General features: G+C 40.0%; 2 protein-coding genes across 2 annotated transcripts; both read left to right on the top strand.

Annotated features, from left to right (window-relative positions):
* The first annotated feature begins 234 nt into the window (after window positions 1–234).
* Window positions 235–3,769, top strand: LOC129591276 (uncharacterized). Its single transcript, XM_055486874.1, has 15 exons — window positions 235–608; window positions 693–826; window positions 925–998; window positions 1,086–1,144; window positions 1,285–1,354; window positions 1,427–1,488; window positions 1,591–1,699; window positions 1,780–1,874; window positions 1,947–2,131; window positions 2,286–2,353; window positions 2,552–2,613; window positions 2,716–2,823; window positions 2,913–3,155; window positions 3,227–3,319; window positions 3,406–3,769. Exons 1-15 carry the CDS (start codon window positions 459–461, stop codon window positions 3,484–3,486), a joined length of 1,593 nt encoding a protein of 530 aa, XP_055342849.1. The 5' UTR covers window positions 235–458; the 3' UTR covers window positions 3,487–3,769.
* A 423-nt stretch (window positions 3,770–4,192) lies between these two features.
* Window positions 4,193–13,028, top strand: LOC129591273 (atrial natriuretic peptide receptor 1-like). Its single transcript, XM_055486871.1, has 24 exons — window positions 4,193–4,753; window positions 5,335–5,477; window positions 5,692–5,872; window positions 6,225–6,244; window positions 6,332–6,355; window positions 6,585–6,623; window positions 6,790–6,876; window positions 7,069–7,221; window positions 7,341–7,391; window positions 7,467–7,643; window positions 7,809–7,950; window positions 8,027–8,108; window positions 8,183–8,243; window positions 8,322–8,528; window positions 8,626–8,802; window positions 8,956–9,310; window positions 10,655–10,970; window positions 11,057–11,166; window positions 11,235–11,317; window positions 11,381–11,407; window positions 11,588–11,750; window positions 11,998–12,031; window positions 12,111–12,160; window positions 12,345–13,028. Exons 1-24 carry the CDS (start codon window positions 4,306–4,308, stop codon window positions 12,488–12,490), a joined length of 3,276 nt encoding a protein of 1,091 aa, XP_055342846.1. The 5' UTR covers window positions 4,193–4,305; the 3' UTR covers window positions 12,491–13,028.
* Window positions 13,029–13,067: the final 39 nt, after the last annotated feature.

The following is a 13,067-nucleotide window of genomic DNA, read 5'->3' as shown; positions in this document are numbered from 1 at the left end:
ACTTATGAGTACGTGATCAATAACCACAGTAAGTACGTACTTATTAATTTTAATAATTAGGAGCCATAGGGCCGGCATAGGCCCATACTAACCATAAGCACCAAGTACTACCTAGTACTCGTACAAGTACTATGGCTTCTCATGGTACAGGCAAGGGTACAGGGTATTGCTGTATGTTAACATGTCGGCGCGCGCATCCGCTTCACTTTTCAGTTTTCACAACCGTCGCCGATTTATAGCGTAAAATTTGGAGAAATACTTATCCGATCCTTCAGGAGGATTATTCGCAACTGACTTAATGCGCGAATCCAGATTGCAGTGAGAAATTAGCTAGTAGCTGAACGTACTTTATTTCCTGCTGCCGGTTTTGAAAGCAGTTGAGTAGGTGTTCTAGTGAGTTGTGCCAAACAAGAAACAAGCGGGATAACTTGGTCAACATTGCGCCCAAGTGACCGAGAATGTTCGAGGTCACCGATTCCAATGAAGATCTTCAATCGATCATAATAGAAAGCAGGGAGAAATCTGCAGGAGCATCCAATAAATTCACGAAGCCTCTGTCCGATATTTCATCATGGAAAGTCGGCCTTTTAACGGAGCTGGAAGTGTTGGTAAGGCGAACAGCTTGGCCGATATGTCCCTCGATTTTGTTCTCGCTGCGGACAGTTATGATACGTTCTTATCTGTTTTCACAGGACAAGGAGACCGTTTCCGTTAACGCAAAAGTGGAGCTGCTGGAAAAGAAGCTGATGGCTCTGAATCATGAGAAGGAGGAACTTCGCAACAACATCACCGACGAAATGACCAAGCGACTCGGCTCAATGGAGAGGTGAAAGCAGAGAATTGAAACACCGCTTATTATTTATTTATTATTATTATTTTTTCTTTCATTTGTATACGAATATACCAAAACTCCTATCTTGACAGACTGCGTGATCTGCGCGAAGCCATTACTGCGATCACAAGACGAGAGGATGAGCTCGGAAGAGTGTACTCCGACAGTAAGGAAACCGCCCTGCATATTTTCCATTGACTACGCCAGTTGATGCCATGCAGTAGCTTTAAAGCTGCGGCGCCATTTTTTATAGATTTATCGTTCCGCGAAATGGGAAAAGATTTTCAGAAGGAGTTTAGTGAGGACCTAAAGGTACGTTTACGTATCCAGGATCGGAACTTTCTTTTCTGAATATAGATTTTGCTTGTTGTATAAAGATCTGAATTAAATTTCAAGATTTGCCGATCAGGAAACATCACGAGAGACTAAAATTGTGCGCATCTGTTTTGTAGAAACTGGGCAATAACCTTGCTTCGTTTGGCGATGAACACCAGAAGAAGCTTCAGATTTTACAAGAACAGAGTAAGAATATTCGAGCCAATAAATTTGGTGATAACTTGTTGTAACTATAATTACCCAGATACACTTTTTCAGTGTCTTCCTTGGATGCGCAAGAATTAGACAAACGTAAAATCTTGAATGATCTGGATTCCGAGGTGATCTCATGCTGTCCAAATTTGCCTTTTTTTTCGAACGACATTATAAATTCCGTAGAGGTTATGTTTCCGGCTTTATAATAAATCATTCCGTTATTTTAGAAACATGGATTAGCTGCACGCGCTGATAAATTGACGGAAGACATCAGAAAGAAGGAGGTTCAGCTCCAAAATGATAAGCGTGTGCACGCTACCCTATGTGCTGAACGAGGTAATCCATGTTTGTAGTTTCGATGACCTTATGTTGTTTAACAATTATACACTAAATGTGGTCGAAAATCTCTCATGCAGATTCCATCAACACTGAAATCCGGAACGTGAGCGATGAAATTGTTCTGCGAGATAAAGAAAAAGAAGATGTTCTTGGCCAAATAAACAGTTATAAAGTAAGCGCATCAAAGTAAAGAAAACCTTTCCTGCTGTTTCTCGTAGTAATCTAACACTGATGCGACACGTAGGACGAGTTATCTGCTGATAACTATGCCCTTACTGGTGTGGAAAAAGAGCTCGAAGAAGTATCAGCAAAACTGGAATCCGTCATTGAGCTGCAGGAAAACGACACAACAAGTCATAATGAAACGCTCAAGGTTCTGGATGATGAAATTTCTGCAAAAGAGGCAACCGTGGGTCAGCTGCAGCAAAGGTCGGTCTCGAATAACGTTTGGCTGTGTATCAGCGTCTGTGCATTTATTAAGTTCGATTCAGAGCGAGAAAAAACAATTTTAACACCACAACCTTTCTCCCGTATAGCAGCATAGGAACTGAAGTCTAAATAGGTACTCGAATTTTTATTTTAGGATCTCGGAAATGGAAAGGGAATGTATGGATTACACAACTCATGAATCCGTACTTCAAAAGCAGAAGGGTTAGTAAATGTTGTCTTTTGGTTGCATACAAGACTCAGTAACATTCAGGATGTCTGTTTCTTGGACGATAATCAACGTTCAGCTCCAATCAGCTGTCCGAGAATGTCTATAAAAATTAATGCTTTCTGCTATTAGCCAATATTAATCAATCTACTATTGCAATGTGTTTAACACAATTTTTGATCTAATGCTTGCAGAAGATCAAATCAGTGATCTGTTAGTCGTTGAAACAAAGCTTGCAGCCGCCAATATCGAACAGGTTAGAGGCTGTTTTCAGTGTTTTGGTAGTTACGCTGCCGGAAAGACGATCACCATTACCAGGTGCAATGCTTGCATTACAAATGATCTGGTTTTTAAACAGAACGAGCTGACAGCAAAGTTGCTGGAAGCAGAATCAGCTTTAGTGGGAGCTGCGAAGGATTCAAAAGATCACGAAACTAAATGGGAGAATGAGCTGACTAGCCTTCAGGTTGCATTTTGAAAGCACATGTGAATATTTGGAAGCACATATGAATATTAATTTACCTGACTTCGTTGCGCTTTTCGTCTTCTCAATAGGATGAGCTAAAAGATCTGGGCGATATGCGGTCAAAGCTTGAAACAGAGATCGTAGATTTGCAAAAGGAAGAAGTGATGTTAAATGCCGCTTTGAAAGTGGAACAAGAAAGGCTTTTGGCGTTACCGATGAAGCGACCACTGCCACCGCCGCCGGCAGTGGTGAACAAACCAGCACCGAACAAGCGAGATCGTCCAGAATCTGGCCAAAATGTTCGAAACTTCAGCCAGCCTAGTGGAGATTCTGTAAGGAGCAGTTCTTATGCTACATCAAGATACAGCAATGTTGTTTACTATTTACCGTATCTTTTTACCAGTCGGATGAGGATTCCAATGTCAGCCTGCATCTGCCTATGCGAAGATCTGGAATGGAATCGGCTCCTGCTCGTCACATTGATCATAGCGTCAGCGTAAGATTCACGCCTTTGAATTTTTGATAACTAATGCATTTTAGTAAATGAAGTCTTTTAAAGCGGTACAATGTATGTGTTTTTAGCAACCAAAGCAAAAATTCCGGAAGTCAAAGCCACACGGAAGCGATAAAAGCGAAATGTTGGCCAGTCTGGATGATTTCTGATCTTCGTAGCCTATCCCCTTGCCTTTCGTGGAGCAGGAAACATTGTGCTGTGGAATACCTGTTTGTTGAACGACGAACTTTCTGTTATGGTAGAATCTTTTTTGCACCCGGAATTTGGAATTTTTTTTCCGCGGAAAACTAGCGTGTAGTGATTATTGTGGAATCCTTACGAATAAGTGACTTTTGTTTTTTTTCCCTTTTTTCTTTCATTTTCAGTTTATGTTTCTTCCTTCTGTTTTGCCGGTTCGGGGTAACTTACAGTGCTGTTTACTAATAATGATAACTATTGTAAATTGACCAAAATAAAGCATTTTCGATACTGTAAGGTCATGGTTGCCCTGCGCTTACTTTCCGACATTTTCCGACTTCCTTTTTGTCTCGTCATATTGATGACATTTGCGGTGCTTTTGCGCCGAACGGGATATTAACGGGATCATGCACTCAACTGCCCGATTTCCGGCTGGTTAATTGCGCAAGGAATTATCTGCCATTATGCGTAATCTGTTAATAATTTTCTTTCTCCTGGATTCCGGTGTGGTGATAGCGTTATCCCGCCAGTACCAATTTGAGGTCACGCATTTCAACATCGGGGATCAATAAATAGCCGGATTCATCTCTAGCAAGCATGCATATACAGTATTTATACGGGATGAACAGAGAAATGCTCTAAAGCTAACAATAAGTATTTTTCACAGAAATTTTTCTTTTCTTTCACTTGGCTGATTTAATCACTTAATGGCCGAAGTTAGCAAACGCTGATATAAGAATGTAATGGAGAACCGGCAGCTGTGACGCACGGAGCCGATCTTCTTCCCAAGTATGGAATACCTGCTGAAAATTCTTCTTGGTGTTTATGTTTTGTGCCGGCTTAAGCCGTTTTTCGCTACCTCCTTGGTGTCGGCTTTTACTTCATACGGCACCATTTTTCCGCCGTTGGATCCCAGTATCGTCCCCGAACTGACTGCCAATGCCACGATTATTACCATTTGCGAATTATGGGAAAACGACAGTATTCCTGTCACCCCGGGAATCGAAGTGGCGCTGCGCCGTATGCGACCCCATTTCGCCCGGCGCAATGTGGGCTTCGAGGTGCTTCGCTATCCGATCCCGCCGGGCTGTGGCGACGAAACGGTGCTGCAGAGTTCCCCGGGCCTGGTGGCGCTACATCTGAATCGCTCCAAACATGGCTGTTCACTGGTTATCGGGCCTAGTTGTACAGATGCCATGTACAATATTCGTGGACTAGCCATGAACTGGAACATAGCAGGTAAATGTTTTAAACGCAGTCCACTACGATCTGTAGAACTATGTATGCACTATGTATGTATGTGCTGCCTTTTAGCGCATACTGTCATATTTAGATAGTACCAACCGTGTCCTTAAAATACTAATAATTAAAATTTTGCGCACCTACTAACTTCGATATAAATATCGTATAATTGCGGTGTACTTTACATGCTAAAATTAATGTTTTAACTGAGCATTATCTTGATAATTACTGCATCATATAGTTTATTCAGGCAGCCAATTAACATAACAAGCAAGCGCGCGCCGATAGACACTAATAAAAAAACTGAGGTTTTATCATGCATTATATCATGTGCGGTAGCATAACACGGATACGCTATGTACTACTGAATACACATTCTGTTAATTACCGCCATAATATTACAAAATACACAGTATTTTGTAATATTATGGCGGTAATTCACGGAATAGTGGCCCCTGGTCAGATTTTTGAGATTTCGTATTTCAACGAATAATTTATTTACATCGAAAATTTTGGTGGATTTATTCACTTATCCGACTACAGATTACAGAACAAGCTGAATATTTTTCATTCCGCAGTAATGACTTCGGGTGCGAGCGGAATTAAATTTGAGGATAAAAATCGTACCAAAGTCCTGACACGCTTCGGCTACACCCAGGAGGACGTTTCGCTGTTCCTGATTAGGATACTGGATTATTTCAAGTGGTCCAATATTGTTATGGTGCGGTGAAAGTAATTAGGAGAAATCGGCTGCTAATAAGCCGCACATGCACAGAGCATGGAAAAATCCTATGGGTTACCCAAGTAAACGTATGTGCATTTTAAATTAAAAAGCGATTGTATAACAAAACATGGATGGAGTATGCACGAAAGCTATGCCTGACCGCCGAATGGAGTGTCAATTACGCGTTGTGACTAATTACAGTAATTTTTAGATCTATGATTACGATTCCTATGCAAAGGATTTTCAATCGTCTTTCCAGCAAATATTGCAGAGTTACCGAGTTGATTTGTACCAAAAGACAGATATGATCCAGATGATGTCTTCGTTGCGCACACTAACGCAGGATGGTTGGATAGACGAAACCTTGAGGAAAGCAAGCGAACGCGCCCGAGGTAAACGTTTGTTTTACGAGGCGGCTGATACAATCCGAAAGCTATTGTATCATCTGAATTCACTTATTATCATGCCGCCCACCTTACAATTCCCTTTGACGAAGGTCATTTAAATACCTACGTAAGATTGCGACATATGGTTTCTGTAAACCTTACAATAATAATTGTTAGCTTTTCATTGATATGGTACATATCGACAATTAGTCCAAAAGAATACCTTTTCCGAGTATAAGTATATCGATTTGAAACCGGGAGACCCATCACCGATGGCCATTTCCAAACATTCCTCATAAATAATTAGTAAAAAAATTCCGATAACGACGTTTAGCCTAATTAATGGTGTTTGTTTCAGTGATCATAATAGCAGCCATGGTAAGTTGGTAATTATACTTAGATAAAGTGGAGCGCAGCTTTGTAAGTTCCAATTTCCCTAAGTAATTTGTGTGAACTGCATTCTAGCCACCCATCGTGTATCAAGTTTTGGTAAGTCTGTATGAGTTATTGTACTGGTTTTATAAGTACTCTGTTACTCTGCATATGTCTCATCATTACGAAGAGGAAGAGTTTAGCCGAACAAAAACAAATAAAAATGTGTGAATTATTTTCCGTTTATTATGTTTCACGTAAAAAAACGTTAAACGTTCCACGTAAATATTACTGAAAAATCTGACATGCGTGAGAATCTTGTTTCTGGGCTTATTACAATTTTCAGCAAGCTGCCAAAAGACTTGGAATGTTATCGCCGGAGTATGTAAGTAATCTCACTGATTAAAAACATGCACGAAAAGGTCACTAGCGCGTCAGTAACTATCCAATTCCATTTCTACGGGCTTACTCGAGCTTTCTGCATAATGCGCATTACAAATAAAATTTCTACAAAATATAGCTGCATAAATATATTTTTTTGTTTTATTTAGGTCTATATTACAACAAATTTGATCGAGGCTCGATCCCACGGGTTTTCCGATCTGTCCTTTTTTGATGACAAGTTAGCCGCCGACCCGGTAACTGGAACTGGCATATGTTTTATTTATTACCTCCATAGTACCAAGCGTATACACCCGTTAATTATACTTGTATGTTTGTAGTCTGTAGAGTGTTGCTATTGTAATTTGCAGTTACAAAATATACGAAGCAAACACAGCCGACATGATAACAATGTTTAATGATTTTGGGAATGTTTAATGATCTTGCAGAACTCGCGAGAAATTTTAGACAGCCTTCTAGTTATACGAATGAAGATGCCGGCAGACAATCCCGCTGGTAAGCATGAATATGATGAATTTGCTGGCACCATCAAGGATATGTCACAACAAAAATTTGGCTACTCTTATGGTCCAAATGAACAAGTACGTATTCAGTAAACAACCTAACGACACCTGCTGCTTTTTGCATGTACATTTGTTTAAAAGTCTATAAACCAGTATAAATGTGGTAAATACTTCTAAAGCACCTGTTGGTTCTAAAGGTCACTCATCTGGTTCTTGGAATATGGGATGCAGTAATGTTTTACGGAGTGGTAAGTTGAACTGCTAACGGTCGTGGTTAGTATTCATGAAGCGAGATAGGCCAGGTATTTCGTTATGGAATACAGGCACTAAATCGGACCATGGCTTTGGGTGAGAATATCAACGATGGTCGGCTCATATCGTCGCGTATTTGGGGACACAGTTTTTATGGAGTTGCCATTGAGTGTACCATTAGTATTTATGGTGACCGAAATTTTCCATATTACTTACTGGATTTTGACCCCAACGAAACATCATTCAAGGTATCAAGTTGCAAGAGAATTTAAAATTGCTGTTGCACTCATGCATCGTCTGTAGTATGCGTACGGAGCTTGCCTCGTTGCTAGCTACAAAAGAATTAACGATCAAATCGCATTATCGCAGACTGTTTTTTTTTGCAAATTTTAACACACTTTATTTTTTGACAGCCCACCATTGAGCTGGATACTGAACAGTTGAAACTTGTCAAATTACGAAATGTGCATTGGCCGGGCGGCAGTGCCGAACCTCCTGCTAACGTGCCGAAGTGCGGATTTACCGGCCGCGATCCCGACTGTCAAAGTCACGAAAGTGTGTAAAACTGTTATTAGTTTTTCCACAGTAGATTACATTAATTAATTATATGAATACACTGATTCCGTTGCAGTAATACCCATCTACGGAATTATACTGCTCGTCATTTTTGGAGTTGCCATTATACTAGTTGGCCTTGGATTTGGAATCTATCGGTGAGTTTAAAATAAAAGGATTCACTTGTACTCAAACACTGCAAACATCGTTTTAATTGAGTTTCCAAATTTAGCTTGAAAGTGGTGCGGCTTAATGAAGATTCCTGGAAGGTCAAAAGCGCTGATATCGTAATGGTGGGAATGCAACTCATTTCAAAAGACGGCAAATTACAAATATTAAAGGTCAAAGTTCTTGAAAATCAATCTTTGCAGCGCGATCGCCATCCCGATAGCAGTTCAATAAAGGGCGTGACCAAGGAAGACCTGCGCACAAATCCGTCCAGTCACAAAGGGGATTCTCGCGCCAGCGCCATTTCGTACATTTCGACGGCGTTCTACAAAGAGTCGGTTGTCGCGTTTAAGAAGCTGGAAGTGCCCACTGTACATATTTCCCCGCAAACCTTATTTGAACTGCGCACCGTAAGCTATTCAATGATTCACTGTAATCCAGTATTAGTTATTTTTAATAGCCTTTTTGGTGTGCTTTCTGGATGTGACGCGTGTACACTACTTTCAGATGAAACAGATGATGAACGAGCATTTCGCCAGGTTTATCGGTTTATGCCCGGAAAGTGGCAACTCTTTCATTCTTATGGAACACTGCCCACGAGGAAGTCTCACCGACCTGATTGATAACGAGTCAATAAATCTGGACTGGTCTTTCAAATTTTCCCTTTTGAATGATATAGTTAATGTAAGTCAGAATCACCAATTATATAAGTTCTTGTATAGTACATGATTATTCACGAATAAAATTATAATCTACGGCCGTTAAGAAACACGTTCCGTTTATTGCTCGTTTTATTTCTGCTCGGATGAAAATAATTATTAATTTCCCTAATTTTAGGGCATCGTTTTCGTGCATAACACAGACATTGGATCACATGGTCGCTTGACCTCAAACAACTGTCTGGTAGATGGCAGATTCGTGGTTAAGATTGGTGATCTGGGATTAGCGCCGTTGCGACCTTCCTTTCTTGCGTCCACAAGTCAAATCCCGCCTCATGAAAAACACGATCATACTGCGGCAGTATACCGGTCTCTGTTGTGGCGAGCGCCCGAACTGTTGCGCATGCCGATGCCATTGAACGGGACGCCGAAAGGGGACATTTACAGTTTTGGTATACTACTGCAGCAGATAGTGCAGCGAGTTGGGCCCTATGAGCGCACCGATACGGAGTACGGAGTAGTGGATGTTAAAGGTCAGGAAAATACTGCAAGAAATAAAATTTTGCACATTTGTGAGATGGAAAATAAATAAGTTCGTAAGGAAGTAAGTAAGTGAATAAGTAAGTAGGCAGATCTAGCAAGTGCACACATAGTGTAGTACACTTTTAGACAGTCTTAAATTTAAGACTACCTAAAAGTGCATCTGATTTATGGTGACATCATGATCAAGAGTAAAGTACAGACAGTACTTACTTGTTACATTCGTAATTTTAAGTATGTGTATATTTTTCTATTTTACCGTAAACTCTCTAGCGCAAATTCGCGGTTTCTGATATGCTTCAATTGCTTTTTTTATATAAGATATAAGGTCGTTTTCCAAATTTTAATATGCGATAGCAACATGCTGTTTTTGGACTACTGGGTACTGGGTAGGGCTTTGATTGTTTCAGTGTGTTTACGTAATGTGAAAGTGTTTGAATTACTATTAATAAATTGCCCATTTGCGGATCCTTTTAGCAAAGACATTTTTACTTCCTGAAGACCGGAAAGCATCATTCGTTTAGATTCAATATGCCCGTCACAACACGGTGTCGTCGAAGCGGAAGTTGCTAAAAGCGTTAACTCCTGTTAGAAATTACTTTCTAATTTGGATAGCTTCTAGTGTACTGCAGACTGAATACTTCTTAAATGCACCTGCGTGACGGAAACAATGTTCGCTGCTATTATATAAATACTTACCAGACCGCTCTTGACGTCACCGCTAAAACGCGGATCTCAAATTGCTTATTCGTATTCAAGTAATAGGTAAAAAATTAAAGATAAGTTTTTAATAAGTATGTTTTAATGCACCAGTGGATTATTTCTGCCGAAGTGCGCAACACTTACAAGTTAGCAAAATTTACTTTGCGGGTGGTACGTATGTCTACATAGTGATACATAAGTACATAACAAACAACGAAGTAGCGATAATATATTTTTAAAGATACGGTATACGCAGAGCACGATATTGCGGTTTAGTTGCAGGGCATATTCGTTCACATAAATTTGGCCTTATGTCGTTCCCTTGAAAGATATGCTCTTCAAATTAGTAAAATCAAGATTTTTGTACGGCTAACAGCAGTGCCAGTATAATCGACCGAGCATCATGCTCGGTCTCTTTGCCAGCCTGAGACTTTTGCTTAAAAAAATGGATGAAAAATAAAACAGTCCCAGCTGTAGCAAAAATATTTTGACGTTCGCTTACCAAAGCATACAGCCAGGCATTTTTCTTAGTGCATGAAAGTAATAAATTATTATGCGGTAAAGTATACATAAAAAATTTTTTACACACAGTCATTAATGTGATAAACATCTTATAATTAGTAAATTGTTCGCAGATATCGTGGATCGCGTCCGAGAAGGCGAAGTTCCGCCATTCAGACCGCGCGTTCCATTCGACGCCTGTCCACCCGAGCTGTATTCCATAATGACACGCTCCTGGTCTGAATCGTCCGAAGACCGTTTCGACAACGCCCGGCTTCGTGTCCACCTGAAGCAGGTGCCGGGGAACAAAAGCGGCAATCTGATGGATAATCTGCTCCAGCGAATGGAGCGTTACGCCAAAGATCTGGAAGCCATCGTCAACGAGCGCACAGCGGCGTTTATGGACGAGAAGAAGCGCTCTGAGGAACTCCTTTATCAGATGTTACCACAGTAATACAGGCATTAATAGATTCAACCCATCTACCGTTAGTTGTGCATTCGCTTGATAAGAATTTAGAAGTGTCTGTATACTTTAGAGCGGTGGCAAATAAACTCAAACAGGGACTATTCGTGGAACCGGAAGCCTTCCCAATGGTGACCATTTATTTTAGTGACATAGTGGGATTTACAACACTATCGGCCTCCAGTAAGTCAAATGTAAAAGGTCACGTGTATCACAACCGATAATTTAATAATTATTTATATAAAAATTAGGTACGCCAATGCAGATTGTCGACCTTCTCAATGACCTGTATTCATTATTTGATGGCATTATTGAAGCGTACGATGTGTACAAGGTAAACTTACCAGATCAAGTTTGTTACTGCAAAATCCTTTGAAATTTGATATTGCCGTTTCAGGTGGAAACTATCGGAGACGCTTATGTGGTACGTAAATCAGTTACTTATAATGGCGTATAAATTTACAATTTCTGTATATTGATAATTTCGAAGCAAGTATAGTTTTCAGCAGAATCGGTTCGTGATAATATTTTTACAGCTTTTGCCTTTAATTTGATGACTAAGACATGTCATGAGTTCGACGTATATTTCCTTTATAATTTGCAGGTGGTCAGCGGAATACCACAGCGTATTGAAAAGCGACATGCCGCAGAAATTGCCCGGATGTCCATCCATATCGTAAAATCCATTAAAGTGTTTAAAATACGTCATAAGCCGGAAGAGAAACTAACCTTACGAGTCGGAGTTCATTCTGGACCGTGCGCAGCGGGTAATAGTTGTATACTCTGTCAACACGAAATTGGAAAATTGCATCATATTGAAATTACATGATATTCCCGCTCGCATAATGGAATACTGGAGGATCGCTTAACGAAAATGCTATACTATCGTTCTGCTACCCGGTTTTACCGAAGATGTTTACAACAGACCTGTACACTCACTGATAATACAGAACTCTATGAACTTCGTCTTCAATTTTATTCATTTCCTAAACGGTTGAATTTGTGAACATACAGGTGTGGTGGGACTGAAAATGCCGCGATATTGCATGTAAGTATGGTTGCAAACTGCATGGAGATTATTTTTAATCTGGAATAAAAATCTTTAATCTTTTGTAATTGTTTGCTAGATTTGGCGACAGTGTGAACATTGCTTCTCGACTGGAATCAACTAGTCAAGGTGAGCTGTAATGTTTGATACAAAACGAGTCGGTAGCGACAGCTTCCGCCTCCGATAACTAGCGGTAAATTGGTGTTGTTGATGCGTGCTTGTCTTAATATCGTAGTGCATCTCAAGCATGTCCTGTTCTTTTGCGTACTGGTGACGGTTTCCTTAATAATAATTGTTATTTATTATCATAAAGCAATGAAGATCCACATCAGCAAGACAACCAAAGAACTGCTGGATGAGCATAAGGAGTTTTTAACTGAATACCGCGGAGAAGTGGATCTTAAAGGCCGTGGCGTTATGAAAACGTACTGGTTGCATTCAACCATGGACAATGAATGAGATCCCTTCGGTTTACAAAAATCCACTGCTGCTCCGGCAGTGTGCACGTTCCTTCCAAGTTCCAGACAATACCAATGTTAATCTTCCAATTCTTCGGATAGTATAACTGACCCCTATATCATGCCACAGCCGTAGACCTCAGTTTTCGATATCGGACTATAGCTATAATAATATAAGTTACGTGTCGACAGGGATAGGTATCAGCATAACTTATATTATAAAATCATTAGTCGATCTTGCTATCCCCAATTCACACCATACAAAGATTAGATTTAAGTCGAAATTATAATAATAGAGTTTAGCTTAAATATTATTTACAGAAGTAGCCATACGGTCCATACCGGTATCTAGCGGTGGCAAAGAATACAGTATATATAAATTATAATTAGTGCATGCACTGTAAATGATTTGCTTGCACTATGTGATTCGTCTTTGAATGTCTTGAGAAAAAACAGGGACACTGTGGTTTATTGTTTATTAGTTAAGTGCTTTTTTGGGCCTGAATGTAGTAGATTATTTGTTCACTTTATTGTGTAAATCTGCAGCTGTTAATAAAAGTAGCAATTCTGGATCATTT

This window comes from Paramacrobiotus metropolitanus, unplaced genomic scaffold (genome assembly GCF_019649055.1).
Source record: "Paramacrobiotus metropolitanus isolate TYO unplaced genomic scaffold, Prichtersi_v1.0 Parri_scaffold0000045, whole genome shotgun sequence".
NCBI lineage: Eukaryota > Metazoa > Tardigrada > Eutardigrada > Parachela > Macrobiotidae > Paramacrobiotus > Paramacrobiotus metropolitanus.
This window is presented reverse-complemented; position numbering and strand designations above follow the sequence as displayed.